Genomic DNA, 19,781 nt, shown 5'->3' with positions numbered 1-19,781 from the left:
TCTAACCTGCTAATCCTTCTGCTTCCTAACGCCTCTGGCCAACCCTCTGAAGTCACCTTGAACCTAAGGCAAAGTCTGGGGTCAGGCAAAGGGGTGGGGAGAAGGTGGAAGAGTGGGTAAGAGCCCCTCCTAGAATCACAGAATCACAGAGCCAGGCAGGGCTGGAAGGGAGCACAAGGAGCAGGCAGTGCCAACCCCTGCCATGCCCAGGGACACCCTACCCTAGAGCAGGCTGCACACAGCCTCAGCCAGCCTGGCCTCAAACACCTCCAGCCATGGGGAGTCAACCACCTCCCTGGGCAACCCCTGCCAGGCTCTCACCACTCTCCTGCTCAACAACTTCCTCCTCACCTCCAGCCTCACTCTCCCCACCTCCAGCTCTGCTCCATCCCCCCCACTCCTGCCACTCCCTCACAGCCTCAAAAGTCCCTCCCCAGCTTTTTTGGAGCCCCCTTCAGATCCTGGCAGGCCACAAGAAGGTCCCCTGGGAGCCTCCTCTGCTCCAGCCTGCACAGCCCCAACTCTTTCAGGCTGTGCTCACAGCAGAGCTGCTGCAGCCTCTCAGCATCCTCCTGGCCCTGCTCTGGACACTCTCCAGCATCTCCACAGCCCTCTTGGCCCAGGGGCTCCAGAGCTGGATGCAGGACTCCAGGTGGGGTCTCAGCAGAGCAGAGCAGAGGGGCAGAATCCCCTCCCTGGCCCTGCTGGCCACACTGCTGCTGCTGCAGCCCAGGCTCTGCTTGGCTCTCTGGGCTGCAAGTGCTCACTGCTGGCTCCTGCTGAGCTCCTCCAGCAGCACCCCCAAGTGCCTCTGCTCAGGGCTGCTCTGCAGCCTGGCACTGCCCAGCCTGGGTTGGTGCTTGGGACTGCAAGCACAGTGCTGGGCACTCAGGTCCCTGGGAGGGCTGCTGTGTCTCTCTATTACTTTTTAACTGGTCTCTCTCTGTCTATATTGTAACTCTCTGCTTGTATCCTGTGCTGAGCTGTAAGTGTAAAGCTTCATTCCATTGCCAGCAGCTGAGCCTAGCCTGAGTGATTTCCTTAAGGGGGAGGGGGGCAGGTAACATCCAAACCATCCTTATTTTTGGCACCCAATGTCCAGGAGGAGACAAATTCCACCTAAATGAGGGAATTCACCCAGCTTTGTGTTTAGAGCTCAGCACAAGGTACAAGCAGATAGTTACAACATAGACAGAAAGAGACCAGTTAAAAAGCAGTACAGAAACACAACATCCCCCCCAGAAACCAGTCCCCAGGAGGGGCTCCCAACCACCCTTCCACCTTCTCCCCACTCCTACCTTACCCCAGACTTTGTCTTATGCTCAAGGTGAGTTTGGAGGGTTGGCCAGGGGGGGTTAGGAAGCAGAAGGATTGATCAGGCAGAGCAAGTTAGAGAGAAAAGTGCAGCAGGGAGAGCCCTGCAGAGGGACCTGGCCAGGCTGGATGGGTGGGCAGAGGCCAAGGGGATGAGACTGAACAAGGCCAAGGGCAGGTTCTGCACTTTGGCCACAACAACCCCAAGCAGCACTGCAGGCTGGGGCCAGAGTGGCTGAGAGCAGGCAGGCAGAGAGGGCCCTGAGGGTACTGATAGAGAGTAGCTGGAGATGAGGCAGCAGTGCCCAGGTGGCCAAGAGAGCCAATGGCATCCTGGGCTAGCTCAGGAGCAGTGTGGGCAGCAGGACAAGGGAGGTTCTTGTGCCCCTGTGCTCAGCACTGCTCAGGCCACCCCTGCAGTGCTGTGTCCAGTTCTGGGCCCCTCAATTCAAGAGAGATGTTGAGGTGCTGGAAGGTGTCCAGAGAAGGGTAACAAAGCTGTGAGGGGCCTGGAACACAAACCCTACGAGGAGAGGCTGAGGGAGCTGGGGGGGTGCAGCCTGCAGAAGAGGAGGCTGAGGGCAGAGCTCATTGCTGTCTACAACTACCTGCAGGGAGGCTGTAGCCAGGTGGGGTTGGTCTCTTCTCCCAGGCACCCAGCAACAGAACAAGGGGACACAGTCTCAAGTTGTGCCAGGGCAGGTCTAGGCTGGATGTTAGGAGGAAGTTGTTGGCAGAGAGAGTGATTGGCATTGGAATGGGCTGCCCAGGGAGGTGGTGGAGTCCCCATCCCTGGAGGTGTTGAAGCCAAGCCTGGATGAGGCACTGAGTGCCATGGTCTGGTTGACTGGATGGGGCTGGGGGATAGGTTGGACTGGATGAGCTTGGAGCTCTCTTCCAACCTGCTTGATTCTATGATTCTCAAGCCCAGAGATAGCCTCTGCTCTCTCTGTGTTCTTGTTCCTGGACATCTCAGCAAGCCTATGAGTGCAGCAGGCATCCCCATGGTTTCCTTTTCACAGCCCCTAGCATCTCATTCTTCTCTCCAAACTACCCCAGCTAGGCTCAAACCAGCACAGCAGAGCTAGAAACTGGTGGGTGTGGAGGATCTGTGCAAGGGCTTCTCCAAGGCAGCTGCTTCTCTGGTTCTGCAATGAGCTCTCTTGTCTTGCAGTGGATGCTAAAACCATGGAAACTGCTGTGAAGTTGGCCAAGTTTGTTGCTCAGGTAGGACCAGAAATCGAGCAGTTCAGCATAGACAACAGTGCAGATAACCCAGACCTCTGGTGAGTAACCTGCACCTTCATCTCTCTACCTGGGCTGAGAGCCAAGAGCAAAATGCACCACAGCAGTCCCCAGGGAGAGGTTTCCTCTGGTGTTTGTGCAGCTCCCTGCTTGCAGTCAGCCTGCTTAGGAACCTGCTCCCTGGTGTCCTGCTCAGCACCTCCTAGCAGTGGTGGAGATCTGAGATGCCTAAGAGAGAAAACTTCTCCTCTCTGCTCTGCCCCCAGTGAGGCCACATCTGGAGGATGTGGTTCAGTTCTGGGCTTCCCAGTGGAAGAGATGAGGGAACCACTGGAGAGAGTTGTGTGGAAGCTGCTGTGGGGCCTGGAGCAGCTCTGAGGAGCAAAGGCTGAGAGCACTGAGGCTGAGAGCCTGCAGAAGAGCAGCCCCAGAGGGGAGGACCTGAGCAATGCTCAGCAAGACCTAAAGGCTGAGAGGCAAGAGGATGGGGCCAGACTCTTGCCAGTGATGCCCAGGGGCAGGACAAAGGTCATTGGGCCCAGGAGGTTCCATCTGAGCAGGAGGAGAAACTTGTTGGGTGTGAGGGTGCTGGAGGCCTGGAGCAGGCTGCCCAGAGAGGTTGTGGAGTCTCCTCCTCTGCAGAGGTTCTCTGCTCACACTGTGCCAGCCACCATGGAGCCCCATTCTGGCTCCCAGATCCATGACATCCATCTCCACATGTCTGAGACAGGGAAGCTCTGGCTCCTGGGCTCTGCTTTTTGCCAGCCTCTTGTTCTGAGGTTCCCCAGGTGTGTGAAGGAGAGACTTGTACAGAGCCAATTTGGGAAGGGCTGAGGGAAAAGCAGCCCAGGGAGTTGAGAGGGATGGGAATATTGTGGAGTTGCTCCTCAAAAGCCAGCTGCAGTGAGCACTCTGCAGATCTGTTCCTAGAGCCTTGCTCCAGGGCACCTCTCTCTGATGCTTTCTCCCTCTGCTTTCTGCTCAGGTTCCTCCAGGACCGCCACAGTTCTGCTTTCAAGTTCTACAGAATGAAGGTCTATGAGTTGTGTCCCTCCATCAACTTCAGTGCTGTGGCAGAAGCAGCTGAGGCTGAGGAGAGTGCTAAAGCTGAAGAGAGGAATTTGGATGTTTCAGAAGAGGAAGAGGAGGAGGAGGAGGAAGAAGAAGAAGAGGAGGAAGAAGAAAACGAGGAGGAAGCTGAGTTGGAGGAGGAGATCTCCCAGCCTTTGGAAGAGATGGAGCAAGCAGAGGAGGCAGAAGAGGATGATGACATGGCAGCAGGTAGAAGTGTGGCAGACCTAGCTGAGGAGATGCTTTCCAGAAGAGGAGAGGAGACTGCAGCAGGGGAAGTGCAGCTGCCCCCAGGCTCTGACGGTGCTGTCCCCACTCTGTCGGCACAGGCAGCCAGCCCTGCCCCCGGGGCCCTCTTCCCCCGCAAGAGAATCAGCAGCAAGTCTCTGAAAGTTGGCTTGATTCCTGCATCTAAAAGGGTTTGCCTCATAGAGGAGCCAAAAGGTGAGGGCTGCCTGGGAGGCAGTTCAGAGGTTGATAATGGATAGGGTTGGAAGGGCTCAAAGCTCATTCAGTTCCAACCCTCTGGCCACGGGCAGGGACTGTGGAGCCCTGGAGGAGCTGCAGTGTGTGTGTGTGGAAACAGGATGGGGCTGGATGTGGGCAGGGGGCTGGAGGGGTTGTGGCTGCTCTGTAGAGGGCAGAGGTAAGAGCAGGACGGTGCTGGATGTGGGCAGAGGGCAGAGGTAAGAGCAGGAGGGTGCTGGATGTGGGCAGAGGGCAGAGGTAAGAGCAGGAGGGTGCTGGATGTGGGCAGAGGGCAGAGGTAAGAGCAGGAGGGTGCTGGATGTGGGCAGGGTTGGAGAGGTTGTGGCTGCTCTGCAGAGGGCAGAGGTAAGAGCAGGAGGGTGCTGGATGTGGGCAGAGGGCAGAGGTAAGAGCAGGAGGCTGCTGGATGTGGGCAGAGGGCAGAGGTAAGAGCAGGAGGGTGCTGGATGTGGGCAGAGGGCAGAGGTAAGAGCAGGAGGGTGCTGGATGTGGGCAGAGGGCAGAGGTAAGAGCAGGAGGGTGCTGGCTGTGGGCAGAGGGCAGAGGTAAGAGCAGGAGGGTGCTGGCTGTGGGCAGAGGGCAGAGGTAAGAGCAGGAGGGTGCTGGATGTGGGCAGAGGACTGGAGAGGTTGTGACTGCTCTGCCACATCATCTCAGCAGGCTTTGGGCTGTGGAGCCCTGGAGGAGCTGTGTGTGTGGAAGCCTCTCCAGGGCTACCTTCTGCCTTCCCTGGGGATGGGCAGGCAGTTGCAGCCCTCTGAGCAGAGCCCTGGGCATCATTCCCAGCTGGCAGGGCTGCCCAGGTCCTTGTCCTTGGTGGCAGAGCTGGGAAGAGAGCCCTGCAGCCTGGGCTCCTGCTGCTGTTGCCATCCTGCTGTTAGAGGCAGGGCGAGGAGGTGATGCTGAGCCTTGCTCTGCCCAGAGCCCAGGCTGAAGTTCACCTCTGCATGGCTGCCCCTTAGCTTTGGCACCAGGCAGGCAGGGCTGGGGAGGGAGAACTGAGCTGAACCACAGCTTCTTGGCAGTAAACATTAACTGTGGAGCTGGGCAAGGTGCTGGGCAAGGGGAAAGTGTTGCCTGCTGGGGGAGACCACAGAGTTACTGTTGCTCAGCCTGGGCTGGCAGTCAGAACCTTCCTGGGCTTAGCCTTCAAGTGAGCCACCTGCTTTGTGCCCATCTGTTGGGAGAAGCTGTGGCAGGAGGATGCATGGCAGAGCCTGTTCCATTCCCTTGGGACTAGGAGGAAACCTGCCTTGCTTTGCTGGTGGGCTGTGAGGAGCAGTGTGGGGGCAGGGCCTGGGTGTTGCTGTGAGGGGCAAGAAGCTGCCTGAGCCAGGGGGAGAGAGTGGCTGAGCCTGTGGGGGTGGAAGCAGGAAGGTGCAGGAGGTGGCAGAGCTTGGACTTCACAGCTGGGCAGAGCAGCCCCAGCTTGGTGCTGCAGGATCTGAGCAGGACCTCAGTGCTTCAGGTTCTGAAGGGAGCTCTGCCCCAAGGCCTTGAGAGCAGCTAAAGGCTGCAGGTCCTAGAACCCTGGAAGGGCTCAGGTTGTCAGGGAGCTCAGAGCTCATCTCCTCCCAGCCCCTGCCATGGGCAGGGACACCTCTCAGCTAGACTCAGCTGCTCAAGGCCTCATCCAACTTGGCCTTGAGCATCCCCAGGGAGGAGGCAGCCACAGCCTCCCTGGGCAGCCTGTGCCAGACTCTCACCACCCTCACACTGCAGAACTTCTTCCTCAGCTTCACTCCAACCCTGCCCTGCCTCATAGAATCACAGAGCCAAGCAGGTAGGGAGAGAGCTCCAAGCTCCAACAGCCCAACCCAGCCCCCAGCCCTGCCCAGCCACCAGACCATGGCACTCAGTGCCCCACCCAGGCTTGGCTGCAACACCTCCAGCCACAGCCACTCCACCACCTCCCTGGGCAGCCCATTCCAGTGCCAATCACTCTCTCTGCCAGGAGCTTCCTAACAACATCCAGCCTCAACCTGCCCTGACACAGCTTCAGCCTGGGGCCCCTTCTTCTGGCCCTGGCTGCCTGGCAGCAGAGCCCAACCCCACCTGGCTACAGCCTCCCTGCAGGCAGCTGCAGGCAGCAATCAGCTCTGCCCTCAGCCTCCTCTGCTGCAGGCTGCACCCCCCCAGCTCCCTCAGCCTCTCCTCACAGGGCTGTGCTCCAGGCCCCTCCCCAGCCTTGCTGCCCTTCTCCAAACACCTTCCAGCACCTCAGCATCTCTCTGCAATGGAGGAGCCCAGAGCTGGACACAGCACTGGAGGTGTGGCCTGAGCAGTGCTGAGCACAGGGGCACAAGAACCTCCCTTGTCCTGCTGCCCACACTGCTCCTGAGCCAGCCCAGGCTGCCATTGGCTCTGCTGCCCACCTGGGCACTGCTGCCTCCTCTGCAGCTCCTCTCTGCCACCACCCCCAGCTCCCTCTCTGCCTGCCTGCTCTCAGCCACTCAGTCCCCAGCCTGCAGTGCTGCTTGGGGTTGTTGTGGCCAAAGTGCAGAACCTGCCCTTGGCCTTGTTCAGTCTCATCCCCTTGGCCTCTGCCCACCCATGCAGCCTGGCCAGGTCCCTCTGCAGGGCTCTGCTCCCCTCCAACAACTGCCCACACTGTTTCAGCTCCAAACCATTCCCCCTTGGCCTGTCTCAGACAACCCTCAGCAGAAGTCTCTGTGCAGGATCCCTTCAGGCCCTGGCAGGCAGTTCTGAGGCTTCCCTGCAGCCTTCTCCTCTCCAGGCTGCACAACCTCAGCTCTCTCAGCCTGTGCTCATGGCAGAGCTGCTCCAACCCCTCTTGTGTTGAAGGCAGAAGAATTCCTACCATTCCTTGCCTTTTAAATCTGATCTTTCTTGATGTTAGGTCAAGGCAGGGAGTTAGAACCTGACTTCAGATGTACTTTTGGAGTTCTGCATTCATATCTTTTTCCTTTCCAGCTGAGTTTTGTCTCTGGTTTGCTTTGCAGTGCATGAACCTGTCAGAATTGCTTATGACAGACCTCGTGGCTGCCCAGTTACAAAGAAGAAGAAGGTAAAGAACTCTTCTGGCTTGCTGCTGCACTCTGAATATCAAACACTGGGCTGGAAGGGACCCACAAAGTTCATCTTATCTAACCCTCTGCAGTCAGCAGGGACACCTCCAACGAGAAGAGGCTGCTCAGGGTCACATCAAGTCATGAGGCAGCCTCTGGAATCAGAGAATCAGAGTCAGGGGCTGGAAGGGACCCCCAAAGCTCAGCCAGTCCAAGCCCTGCCAGAGCAGCAGCACCCAGAGAGGAGCACACAGCAACACATCCAGGCAGGGGTTGAGTATCTCCAGAGAGGGAGACTCCACAGCCCCCCTGGGCAGCCTGTGCCAGGCTCTGGCACCCTCACAGGGCAGAAATCCCTCCTCCTGTGTACATGAAGCTTCCTCTGCCTCAGCTCCCACCACTGCCCCTTGGCCTGGCACTGGCATCCCCCAGCAGAGCCTGGCTCAGCCTCCTGCCACTCACCTGCACACACTGAGAACCACTGCTGAGGTCACCTCTCAGCTCCTCTGCTCCCAGCTCCCAGCCCCAGCTCCCTCAGGCTCTCCTAGCAGAGCTGCTCCATTCCCTTCAGCACCTCTGTGGCTCTGGGCTGGGCTCTCTCCAGCAGTTCTGTGTCCCTCTTGACCTGGGGGGGTCAGAACTGGACACAGGACTCCAGATGTGGCCTCAGCAGGGCAGAGCAGAGGGACAGGAGAACCTCTCTCCACCTACTCACCACAGCCCTGCTCATGCCCCCCAGACTGGCACTGCCCCTCCTGGCACCAGAGCACACTGCTGGCTCCTGCTCACCCTCCCAGCCACCAGGACCCCCAGATCCACTTCCCCTTTGCTGCCTTCCAGCAGCTCAGTCCCCAACCTATCCTGAGCCCTGGGGCTGTTCTTTCCCAGGTGCCAGACTCTGCCCTTGCCCTTGTTGAACTGCATTCAGTTCCTCCCTGCCCACCCCTGCAGCCTGTGCCAGTCTGGCTGGCTGGCAGCACAGCCTCCTGCTGTGGCAGCCACTCCACCCAACTTGGTGCCATCAGTAAACCTGCTGGCAGTGCCCTCTGTGCCCTCAGCCAGGGCACTGCTGAATATATTGACCACAACTGGCCCCAGTGGGGCTCCACTGGTCACAAGCCTTCAGCTGGACACCATCCTACTGACCACAGCTCTCTGGCTTCTTTCCTTCAACCACTTCCCAATCCACCTCACTCCCTGCTCACCCAGAGCCCAGTTTAGCCAGAAGGATGCTGTGGAAGGTGCCATTGTCACCAGATCAGATTAGAGCCTGATCCTGAGCTGTGTCTGAGGAGATTGGGCAGCTCCTGAGCTACCTGTGTCAGGTGTTTGAGGCTCAGAGCTGTGTGTTCACCTTAGCTCTTGTTTCCCATCAGTCATAACAAAATCTCTGCATTGCTGACTGGAAAGTTGTCCTCACTGGGGGGTGTGTGTGGCTGTGTCTGCACTGGTAAGAGAGCCTCAGCCATCAGCTCCTTGTTGGTAAAAGCCAGAAGCACCTTTTGGTAGGAATTTGCTGCTTTAATGATCACAGAATCAGGCAGGTTGGAAGAGAGCTCCAAGCTCCAACAGCCCAACCCAGCCCTGCCCAGGCACCAGACCATGGCACTCAGTGCCCCAGCCAGGCTTGGCTGCAACACCTCCAGCCACAGCCACTCCACCACCTCCCTGGGCAGCCCATTCCAGTGCCAATCACTCTCTCTGCCAGCAACTTCCTAACAACATCCAGCCTCAACCTGCCCTGACACAGCTTCAGCCTGGGGCCCCTTCTTCTGGCCCTGGCTGCCTGGCAGCAGAGCCCAACCCCACCTGGCTACAGCCTCCCTGCAGGCAGCAATCAGCTCTGCCCTCAGCCTCCTCTGCTGCAGGCTGCACCCCCCCAGCTCCCTCAGCCTCTCCTCACAGGGCTGTGCTCCAGGCCCCTCCCCAGCCTTGCTGCCCTTCTCCAAACACCTTCCAGCACCTCAGCAGCTCTCTGCAATGGAGGAGCCCAGAACTGGACACAGCACTGCAGGGGTGGCCTGAGCAGTGCTGAGCACAGGGGCACAAGAACCTCCCTTGTCCTGCTGCCCACACTGCTCCTGAGCCAGCCCAGGATGCCATTGGCTCTGCTGCCCACCTGGGCACACTGCTGCCTCCTCTGCAGCTCCTCTCTCCCACCACCCCCAGCTCCCTCTCTGCCTGCCTGCTCTCAGCCACTCTGGCCCCAGCCTGCAGTGCTGCTTGGGGTTGTTGTGGCCAAAGTGCAGAACCTGCCTTTGGCTTTGTTCTGTCTCATCCCCTTGGCCTCTGCCCACCCCTCCAGTCTGCCCAGGCCCCTCTGCAGGGCTCTGCTCCCCTCCAACAGCTCCACAGCTGCTCCCAGCTTGCTGCCATCTGCAAACTCAATCCCCTGCTCCAGATCATCAATAAAGACATTGAACAGGACTGGTGTGAAGCAGCTGCAGACCCTGAAATGCAGCTTTAAATTCTTTTCTCGAGTGACCAGGCAGCTGTTGAACCCTTTGAGAGTAGCCACTGAGGAGATTTCTGCCTCTCCAGAAGCTCAGGCACAGCTTAGGCTTGATCCTCTATCAAAACCCCCTTAGATCCTCTTCCTGAGGGACTTTTCCCTCCCTGCTCACCCCAGAGAACCAACCCCACTTTGTTTTTCTGCCTTCTCCTCTCCACAGAAACCCAAAGACTTGGATTTTCCCCACAAGAAGCTGACAGACAGGAATGTGGGCTTCCAGATGCTGCAGAAGATGGGCTGGCAGGAGGGCCATGGCCTGGGGACACGAGGAAAAGGGATCAGAGAGCCTGTCAAAGTGTATGTAAGGGGAGCACACTGCAGGAGTCATGGCCTGCATGCTGAGAGCAGCTCTTGCTTCTGATCTACCTAAGATGGGACCAGTTCAGGGCTTCATTTCCATGGTGGTGGTGGCCACTGGCCTGGCCCAGCTAAGTGTGGAGGTCATGCAGTGGGCCCAGCCTGCACTGGAAGCTCATTGTTGCCACCCAGGTTGTCAGCACTGAGTGCTGCAGGGTGTGGGCACTTGCTCCCTGGTCTCCAGGAGGAGATGTTGTGCTTGGGTTTGTGTGGTTGGGGGCTTTGAACCCCTATGTGCTCCTGGAGGGGGTCTCCTTGCTACCATGCCAGGTAGATAACAGCCTTGGGGCCTGGCCCAGGTGGAGCTCCTAGGGTTAGGCAACCAATTTCTTTCCCTCTTGCTGCTGTGATGGGTCCCACTGCAGCCTGCAGGAGGTAAATGCAGCTGCCAGGAGGTAAGTGCAGCTGCCAGGAGGTAAGTGCAGCTGCCAGGAGGTAAGTGCAGCTGCCAGGAGGTAAGTGCAGCTGCCAGGAGGTAAGTGCAGCTGCCAGGAGGTAAATGCAGCTGCCAGGAGGTAAATGCAGCTGCCAGGAGGTAAGTGCAGCTGCCAGGAGGTAAATGCAGCCTGCAGGAGGTAAATGCAGCCTGCAGGAGGTAAATGCAGCTGCCAGGAGGTAAGTGCAGCCTGCAGGAGGTAAATGCAGCCTGCAGGAGGTAAGTGCAGCCTGCAGGAGGTAAATGCAGCTGCCAGGAGGTAAATGCAGCTGCCAGGAGGTAAATGCAGCCTGCAGGAGGTAAGTGCAGCCTGCAGGAGGTAAGTGCAGCTGCCAGGAGGTAAATGCAGCTGCCAGGAGGTAAATGCAGCTGCCAGGAGGTAAATGCAGCTGCCAGGAGGTAAGTGCAGCTGCCAGGAGGTAAATGCAGCTGCCAGGAGGTAGATGCAGCTGCCAGGAGGTAAGTGCAGCTGCCAGGAGGTAAGTGCAGCCTGCAGGAGGTAAATGCAGCCTGCAGGAGGTAAGTGCAGCCTGCAGGAGGTAAATGCAGCTGCCAGGAGGTAAATGCAGCTGCCAGGAGGTAAATGCAGCCTGCAGGAGGTAAGTGCAGCCTGCAGGAGGTAAGTGCAGCTGCCAGGAGGTAAATGCAGCTGCCAGGAGGTAAATGCAGCTGCCAGGAGGTAAATGCAGCTGCCAGGAGGTAAGTGCAGCTGCCAGGAGGTAAATGCAGCTGCCAGGAGGTAGATGCAGCTGCCAGGAGGTAAGTGCAGCTGCCAGGAGGTAAGTGCAGCCTGCAGGAGGTAAATGCAGCTGCCAGGAGGTAAATGCAGCTGCCAGGAGGTAAGTGCAGCTGCCAGGAGGTAAATGCAGCTGCCAGGAGGTAAGTGCAGCTGCCAGGAGGTAAATGCAGCTGCCAGGAGGTAAATGCAGCTGCCAGGAGGTAAGTGCAGCTGCCAGGAGGTAAATGCAGCTGCCAGGAGGTAAGTGCAGCTGCCAGGAGGTAAATGCAGCTGCCAGGAGGTAGATGCAGCTGCCAGGAGGTAGATGCAGCTGCCAGGAGGTAAGTGCAGCTGCCAGGAGGTAAGTGCAGCCTGCAGGAGGTAGATGCAGCTGCCAGGAGGTAAGTGCAGCCTGCAGGAGGTAAGTGCAGCTGCCAGGAGGTAAATGCAGCCTGCAGGAGGTAAATGCAGCCTGCAGGAGGTAAGTGCAGATGCCAGGAGGTAAATGCAGCCTGCAGGAGGTAAATGTAGCCTGCAGGAGGTAAGTCTTGCTTTTGCCTTTAGAAGGCAAACATTTGGGTTCCAGTCCTCATTTGCTCTTCCCAACAGGCAGAGTGGGTCAAGGCTCCTGCAGCTCCCTGGCTGAGCAGGGAGCAGGAGCTGCTTCCACCTCTCTGAACCCACAGCAGCAGCTTTCAGTGCCCCCCTGTCTGTTGTGCTCTGACAGGCTTCTTTCTGCAGGGCTCTCTGTGTTCTCTGCCTGCCTTGGGCAGCACTGGTGGGGGGGTTGCAGCTGGTGGGGCACTCCTGGCTGGTTGCTTTCTTCTTGCCCTAGAGCTCCACTGCTGCATTTCTCCTCTCCATTCCAGCAGCAAAGGGACAATCAGCAGCATCTTCACCTGTAGCTCTCTTGTGCTCACCTTGGTTCTTAGGACCTCCAGACTTGTTGGGACCAAAGAGCTGAGTCCTTTGTGTTGCTGCAGCTCCTGGCACAAGTTTTGCTGCACTGTTCATGAGCTGTTGAGTTCTCTCTGGCCAGACAGGCAAACCTCAGCCCAAAAACTCTCTCACCATCTCTAGAGGGTGAAGCACTTCTGCTGTGAGGCCAGGCTGAGGCAGTTGGGAGTTGTTCAGCCTGGAGAAGTGAAGGCTGCAGGGAGACCTTAGAGCTGCCTGCCAGTGCCTCAAGTGGCTCCAGGAGAGCTGGGGAGGGACTTTGTGCAGAGCCCTGCAGTGACAAAGGGAGGGCTGATGGCTGCAGACTGGAAAGAGCTGGATTGAGAGGAGACCTGAGGAGGAAATTCTTCCCCAGGAGGGTGCTGAGGCACTGGAACAGGCTGCCCAGAGAGGCTGTGGAGGATGCAAGCCTGGAGGTGTTCAAGACCAGGTTGGATGTGGCCTGCAGCAAGCTGGGCTGGTGGGAGGTGTCCCTGCCCATGGCAGGGAGTTGGAACTGGATGATCTTGAGGGTCCAAGTCAGACTCTGCCACTCCAAGGCAAGCACAGGAGGCAGGGCTGCTCCTGTGGCCGTTCTCTCTGCTGTGTGAGGCTGGGTTTGGATCAGCTGAGCTGGGTCTTTGCTCTTGGAAAGGCAGGAGAAGGGCAGGAGCTGCAGCTGCTCTCTGTGGTCTGTGTCCAACAAGACTTCATCCTGCTTTGGGTGCTACAAGTGTGAAGCATTTTGAGGTTCCCATGGTTAAAATCTCCTTTTTCCCCCCACAGTCTGATCAGACAGGGCTGGGGGATAGGTTGGACTGGAGGCTCTTGAAGGTCTCTTCCAACCTGGTTGATTCTCTGCTCCCAAGTTCCTCCACAGTCTCAGGGGGATTTCTTCTCCATTTCCCCAACTCTCAGCCTCCTCCCATGGCTTTTTTCTCCTGTAAGAAACAGGCACTTTGGGGCCACCTTTTCACCAGGGCATCCAAACTGCCACCTCTGAAGTGGTCCAAGTTCCTCTATAACCCTCTTAGCCCCCTGAGCCTTCACTGCTCCCTTCCTGCCACAGGACCTGCCTCTTCTGGTGGGTGTTTGCATGTGTGCTGGGAGGTGGCAACTGGTTTGGAGCTGAGCAGCTGGGGCAGGTCCCAAAGCTCAGCTTCCTTCCTCCCCCCACCTCCCAAAAAGAAGGAGCAGAGTTGCTGCCCCCTCGAGTTGTGCCTGTCTTGGAAGCTGTTGGATTGGGAGTTTCTTTTTTGCTCTCTTCTGCAGCCTTGTCCCAGCAGCAGAGTGTTCTAACTCTTCCTTTTGCTCCCTAGGGGTGCTACATCTGCAGGGGAGGGCTTGGGTGTTGCAGGGGAAGAGAATAAAGAAGATGCATTTGATGTGTTCCGGCAGAGAATGATTCAGATGTACAGGCAGAAAAGAGCCACTAAATAGGTATGTGCCACGGGATGCCTGCAGGCACTGCCCCCAGCCCCTCCCAAGCCTGCCTTTCCCAAGGGATTTTCCCTCCTGCCAGGAGGGTCTCTGCCTTCTTAACCTTCCCTGAGAATCCAGCCCCTGCCTTGAGCTGCTCTGAGCTGCTGACTGACCCCAGATCTGCCCTCCCAGGGGAGACTGCTTGGCTAGGAAGTGCCTGGATGTGCAGCAGCTGCTGTGGGAGAGGGCTTGGGCAGCCTGTGCCAGGCTGAGGAACACTTCTGTGCTGTGCTGGTGGACTCCAGGCTGAGCAACAGCTTTGTTCTGTGCTGTGCTGGTGGACTCCAGGCTGAGGAACAGCTTTGATCTGTGCTGTGCTGCTGGCGTCCAGGCTGAGCAACAGCTTTGTTCTGTGCTGTGCTGGTGGACTCCAGGCTGAGCAACAGCTTTGATCTGTGCTGTGCTGCTGGACTCCAGGCTGAGGAACAGCTTTGTTCTGTGCTGGTGGACTCCAGGCTGAGGAACAGCTTTGTTCTGTGCTGTGCTGGTGGACTCCAGGCTGAGGAACAGCTTTGTTCTGTGCTGGTGGACTCCAGGCTGAGGAACAGCTTTGATCTGTGCTGTGCTGGTGGACTCCAGGCTGAGGAACAGCTTTGTTCTGTGCTGGGGACTCCAGGCTGAGGAACAGCTTTGTTCTGTGCTGTGCTGGTGGACTCCAGGCTGAGGAACAGCTTTGTTCTGTGCTGGTGGACTCCAGGCTGAGGAACAGCTTTGTTCTGTGCTGGTGGACTCCAGGCTGAGCAACAGCTTTGTTCTGTGCTGGTGGACTCCAGGATGAGCAACAGCTTTGTTCTGTGCTGTGCTGCTGGACTCCAGGCTGAGCAACAGCTTTCATCTGTGCTGGTTGACTCCAGGCTGAGCAACAGCTTTCATCTGTGCTGGGGGACTCCAGGCTGAGGAACAGCTTTGTTCTGTGCTGGGGGACTCCAGGCTGAGGAACAGCTTTGTTCTGTGCTGGTGGACTCCAGGCTGAGCAACAGCTTTGTTCTGTGCTGGTGGACTCCAGGATGAGCAACAGCTTTGTTCTGTGCTGTGCTGCTGGACTCCAGGCTGAGCAACAGCTTTCATCTGTGCTGGTTGACTCCAGGCTGAGCAACAGCTTTCATCTGTGCTGGGGGACTCCAGGCTGAGGAACAGCTTTGTTCTGTGCTGGTTGACTCCAGGCTGAGGAACAGCTTTGTTCTGTGCTGTGCTGGTGGACTCCAGGCTGAGGAACAGCTTTGTTCTGTGCTGGTGGACTCCAGGCTGAGGAACAGCTTTGTTCTGTGCTGGTGGACTCCAGGCTGAGGAGCAGTTTTGTTCTGTGCTGCTGGACTCCAGATGAAGAATACTTTCTGCTCTATGCTGGTGGACTCCAATCCTAACTCATTAAAACCTCTTACCAAGACCAGAGTCAAGTCTTGTGCCTAACTGTGCAGGCTAACAGCTTGGATGTCATCTGCTGAAGAAGAACCAACTCACTTTGCTCTCTCAGCTGCCTCTTTACCTCTCCTCTTGGCCAGGTTTGCCTGGTTGGTGTTGAGCTGACTTACCAGGAGAGGGAGATCTGCCCAGCCTGATGCTTCCTGAAGCTAAGAATCTTCCCCCAGTCAAATCTTCCTGCAAGGCAGTGGAGAGTTTTCCTTTAGTGCTTTTCATTGGTGGACCAAATCTTCACCAGGCAGTTTCCTCCACACAGCAGAGTGCAGAAGAAGCTCTCCCTGGGTGCTTGCTTTGTGCAGGATCCTTAGTTTGGAGTGGGGGATGAAGGAGTTCATCTGAGCCTGAGATTCCTTCCTCCAGAGCCTCAGCTGCTGAGGGTCTCTCATTGCAGTGAACAAGCAGGCCAGGCCTGCAGTGGCCTTTTGGGGGCTTACACCCCCAATTTGCAACTCTTCTCCAACCAATTCTTGAGTCATTTCTTGGCTTCTGCAAAGTTCAAGCTGTGAGGAGGTGCAGTTCCTGTGCCTGTGAGGGCCTCACTTGGCAGGCAGCTGTCTGGAAGTCACCTGGAAGTGGATCTTCAGCTTTCCAAGAGCATCACTTTAGAGCCATTCCTGCTCCTGTGCAACATTTGCTGCTTTTGTTGAACCATCCCAAGAAGTTAAGCCCAAAAACTTGTGCTTGGATGGGGGGGGGAGGGAACTGTCCCAGAATTTCCTGGAAGAGAAGTTTGGATTCCTGTGCTCTGCCTGGGGAAGCAGCTCTGAAGACATGAAAGATGTAACAGCCAAGGTCTGGTCCACAACCAACCAGCCAAGGTCTGATCCTTCCTCGTGTCCCACCTTGAGGGTTGCTGTGTGTGTGGCAGAAGTTCACAGCACACTTTTTGGTGCCCTCCTCCTCCATCACTCCCTTCCTAAGGCTACTCAGAAGTCTTCCCCTCAGCAGGACAGCACCAAAACCACCTCCTCTGTAGCTGGCTGGAGCTGCTGCATGCTTTGAGTGTTGCCTCGCTGATGTTCCCACCCTGCACCATGCTGCCTGGAGAGCAGAGAGCTTGTGGCACACAGCACCAGTGACACCCCCACAAGTGCCACTGGCAGCACTTCAAGCTCCTAACTGACAACTGACTCCCAGGGAATGTTCTTCTTCAGCTCCCAGCTTGCCTCTGCCTGCTGGTTGAAGAGCCAAATGCTCATCCCTTCCCCATCCAAACCCTGCTCCCTTCAGTTGCAGGCTGTGATGAAGTCAGGTTGAGGCTTTTCTCTTTACAGCATGGAACCTCTGCAGCCACCAGAGACAAAAGCTCACAGCAGGGGAACTTCCTGACTCGTTTTCAGTTGCCTTGAAGCACATCAGCCCCAGGCCAGGCCACGATGGGCAGGGTTAGCAATGTGTGCTGGCACTTCTGGTTGCCCATGGGCATCACAGGTGTCTCCCCTTTGACACCACAGGAGGCTGCAGCAGTGCAGCCAAGTTCAGCTGGTTGGTTGAGGCCAGTCACTAGTGGTGTCCCTCAGGGATCAGTGCTGGGCCCCATCCTCTTTAACATCTTCATAGATGATCTGGATGAGGGCATGGAGTCAGTCATCAGCAAGTGTGCAGATGACACCAAGCTGGGGGCAGATGTGGCTGGGTTGGAGGGCAGAAGGGCTCTGCAGCAGGACCTTGACCACCTGCACAGATGGGCAGAGCCCAAGGGGATGGAGTTCAATAGCTCCAAGTGCAGGGTGCTGCACTTTGGCCACAGCAACCCCATGCAGAGATACAGGCTGGGGTCAGAGTGGCTGAGAGCAGCCAGACAGAGAGGGATCTGGGGGTACTGATTGATACCTGCCTGAACATGAGCCAGCAGTGTGCCCAGGTGGCCAAGAGAGCCAGTGGCATCCTGGCCTGCATCAGCAATGGTGTGGCCAGCAGGAGCAGGGAGGTCATTCTGCCCCTGTACTCTGCACTGGTTAGACCACACCTTGAGTGCTGTGTTCAGTTCTGGGCCCCCCAGTTTAGGAGGGACATTGAGATGCTTGAGCATGTCCAGAGAAGGGCAACGAGGCTGGGGAGAGGCCTTGAGCACAGCCCTACGAGGAGAGGCTGAGGGAGCTGGGATTGGTTAGCCTGGAGAAGAGGAGGCTCAGGGCAGACCTCATTGCTGTCTGCAACTACCTGAGGGGAGGTTGTGGCCAGGAGGAGGTTGCTCTCTTCTCTCAGGTGGCCAGCACCAGAACAAGAGGACACAGCCTCAGGCTGCACCAGGGGAGATTTAGGCTGGAGGTGAGGAGAAAGTTCTTCCCTGAGAGAGTCATTGGCCACTGGAATGGGCTGCCCGGGGAGGTGGTGGAGTCGCCGTCCCTGGAGCTGTTCAAGGCAGGACTGGACGTGGCACTTGGTGCCATGGTCTGGCCTTGAGCTCTGTGCTAAAGGGTTGGACTTGATGAGCTGTGAGGTCTCTTCCAACCCTGATGATACTGTGATGCTGTGGTACTGTGATGCTGTGGTACTGTGATGCTGTGATTTGAGGGATCTTCCTCCTGAGCTTGGAGGTGCTGCAAACTCTCCCACACTGTGGGCTCCAGGGCTGCTTGAAAGGTGGTGGGTGGCAGTGCCTGGCAGGGAGTCTTCACCTCTTTAGCTCCTCTCTGGGTCTTTTCTTCACTGCCTCTTTTTCTTCCCTGTTGCAGTGTGAAACCTGAGCCTTTCCCAGGCAGGCTGCTTTAGCTCCTCCTGGACTCAGCACTGCTGGCTTGGGCTTTGCTTCTCGAACCTTCCCCCCCTCCCCAGAAGGGTTTTGTTCTCCTTTTCACTTCCCTGATGCCTTTCCCAGTGTTTGCTGTCCCTGCAAACTTCCCAGCTCAGCTCTTCTTTCACGTGGCTGTGGTGGAAGGGTTCTTGCACACCTGCAGAAGGCAGAGTGGAGTCTCCCTGGACTGGAATCCACCCTCGGAGCAGCGCAGAATGCTCTGGGGTGTGTGGGGGGGAGGGCTCTGGTTTTTAACCCCTCTTTGTTGGGCACCCCTCTGGAGGGGGGTGGGAGGTGCATTTGCTCAACAACTCCTTCCCCTCCTGTCTGGCAGAGAGGTTGGCAGAACGATGCCACCCTTTGTGAGGGCAGCTCAGCTGAAAGGTGACCTCTCTTGTGCCAGTCCCTTGGGAGCAGCCAGCGGCGGTGCCGGTGCTGAGGTTCCAGCTTTGCTCTCCCCCACTGCCTTCCCACTTGCCCCCTTTTTGGCCACGAGGTGACCTTCAAACTCCTCTTTGCTGCTCTTGCTGCTGCTCGTTGTTGCCAAAGGATTTATCTATGAGGTCTGCAGGGCAGCCCTGCTTTGGGAGGGTGAAGTTGGAGATGGTTTTCGTTGCCTCCTTGCTTGGGGGGGAAGCTTTACAGCTTCTTTTCTGTTGTTTTACTTCCAGGCTCTCTTCCATGAAGACTTCAAGCATCAGTGAACATTTTACCTAACTCCAGTGCTGTGTCTACTGTCCTTTTGGGTTGGAGTTTTGCTTTTGGTTTGGGTTCATTCATCTCGTTAGAGCCATTTGCTACTTTCTGGTTGGGGGCAGCCTGGCAGCGGTGCTCAGCCTGTCCCGGTGAGCTGCCTGTGCCCTGGGGTGGGGGTGGGGGTGGGAGTCGTTGGCATTTCCTCTTGAGTGACATTAAAGCTCTTAAAGCATTGGTAAATCTTTTCCTAGCTGCAATAAATGTGGAGCTGAACGAGGGCCTGGCTGGAATGGTTTGTTCTGCTTGCTGGGGGTTGGGGCTGCTTGGAAGTGTTTGGGGCAGAAGGGAGAGGATGCAGGAGGCTCAAGCAAGGTTTGCTGGTAGGGGAGAGAGGGAGGGAGGGAAGGTTCCTTTCTTTGAGGAGACCTTGGAGTGGCCTTCCAGTAGATGAAGAAGGCTATAGGAGGGCTGGGGAGGGACTATTGACAAGGACTTGTAGTGAGAGGAGGAAGAGGAATGGGTTTGAAGTGGCAGAGGGGAGGTTGAAAGTGGATGTGAGGAAGAAGTTGTTGGCAGTGAGGGTGGTGAGAGACTGGCAGAGGCTGAGGGTGGTGAGAGACTGGCAGAGGCTGAGGGTGGTGAGAGACTGGCACAGGTTGAGGGTGGTGAGACACTGGCACAGGCTGAGGGTGGTGAGAGACTGGCACAGGTTGCCCAGGGAGGTTGTGGAGCACAGAAGCACCCAATGTGCTCTTCTCCACAGCCTGGAGAGGAGAAGGCTTTGAAGAGACCTTGGAGTGGCCTTGCAGGATCTGAAGGGGGCTCCAATAGGGCTGGAGAGGGACTATTGAGAGGGGCTTGGAATGAGAGGAGGAGGACGAGGAGGAGGAATGGGTTTGGAGTGGCAGAGGGGAGACTGAAAGTGGCTGTTAGGAAGAAGTTGGCAGTGAGGGTGGTGAGAGACTGGCACAGGTTGCCCAGGGAGGTTGTGGAGCACAGAAGCACCCAATGTGCTCTTCTCCACAGCCTGGAGAGGAGAAGGCTTTGAAGAGACCTTGGAGTGGCCTTCCAGGATCTGAAAGAGGCTACAAGAGGGCTGGGGAGGGACTATTGAGAAGGGCTTATAATGAGAAGAGGAGGAGGAGGAGGAATGGGTTTGAAGTGGCAGAGGGGAGATTGAAAGTGGATGTGAGGAAGAAGTTGTTGGCAGGGAGGGTGGTAAGAGACTGGCACAGGTTGAGGGTGGTGAGAGACTGGCACAGGTTGAGGGTGGTGGGAGACTGGCACAGGTTGAGGGTGGTGGGAGACTGGCACAGGTTGAGGGTGGTGAGAGACTG

At 57.1% G+C, this 19,781-nt stretch overlaps 1 protein-coding gene across 7 annotated transcripts in view; it reads left to right on the top strand.

Annotated features, from left to right (window-relative positions):
- Positions 1-18,717, top strand: part of SUGP2 (SURP and G-patch domain containing 2) — a 31,739-nt gene extending 13,022 nt beyond the window's left edge. For 4 of the 7 annotated variants that reach the window (XM_064175111.1, XM_064175112.1, XM_064175114.1 and 1 more), the window contains exons 6-11: positions 2,489-2,600; positions 3,545-4,074; positions 7,083-7,147; positions 9,821-9,957; positions 13,427-13,547; positions 18,420-18,717. In XM_064175111.1, the coding sequence (XP_064031181.1) occupies positions 2,489-2,600; positions 3,545-4,074; positions 7,083-7,147; positions 9,821-9,957; positions 13,427-13,547 (965 nt within the window). In that variant the 3' untranslated portion in view covers positions 18,420-18,717. Of the gene's footprint in view, positions 1-2,488; positions 2,601-3,544; positions 4,075-7,082; positions 7,148-9,820; positions 9,958-13,426; positions 13,548-18,419 lie in introns of those variants that run through there. The other 3 variants (XM_064175116.1, XM_064175115.1, XM_064175117.1) reach the window with 3 other exon arrangements.
- The last annotated feature ends 1,064 nt before the right edge of the window (positions 18,718-19,781 follow it).

Source organism: Pogoniulus pusillus, chromosome 41 (genome assembly GCF_015220805.1).
Source record: "Pogoniulus pusillus isolate bPogPus1 chromosome 41, bPogPus1.pri, whole genome shotgun sequence".
NCBI lineage: Eukaryota > Metazoa > Chordata > Aves > Piciformes > Lybiidae > Pogoniulus > Pogoniulus pusillus.
This window is presented reverse-complemented; position numbering and strand designations above follow the sequence as displayed.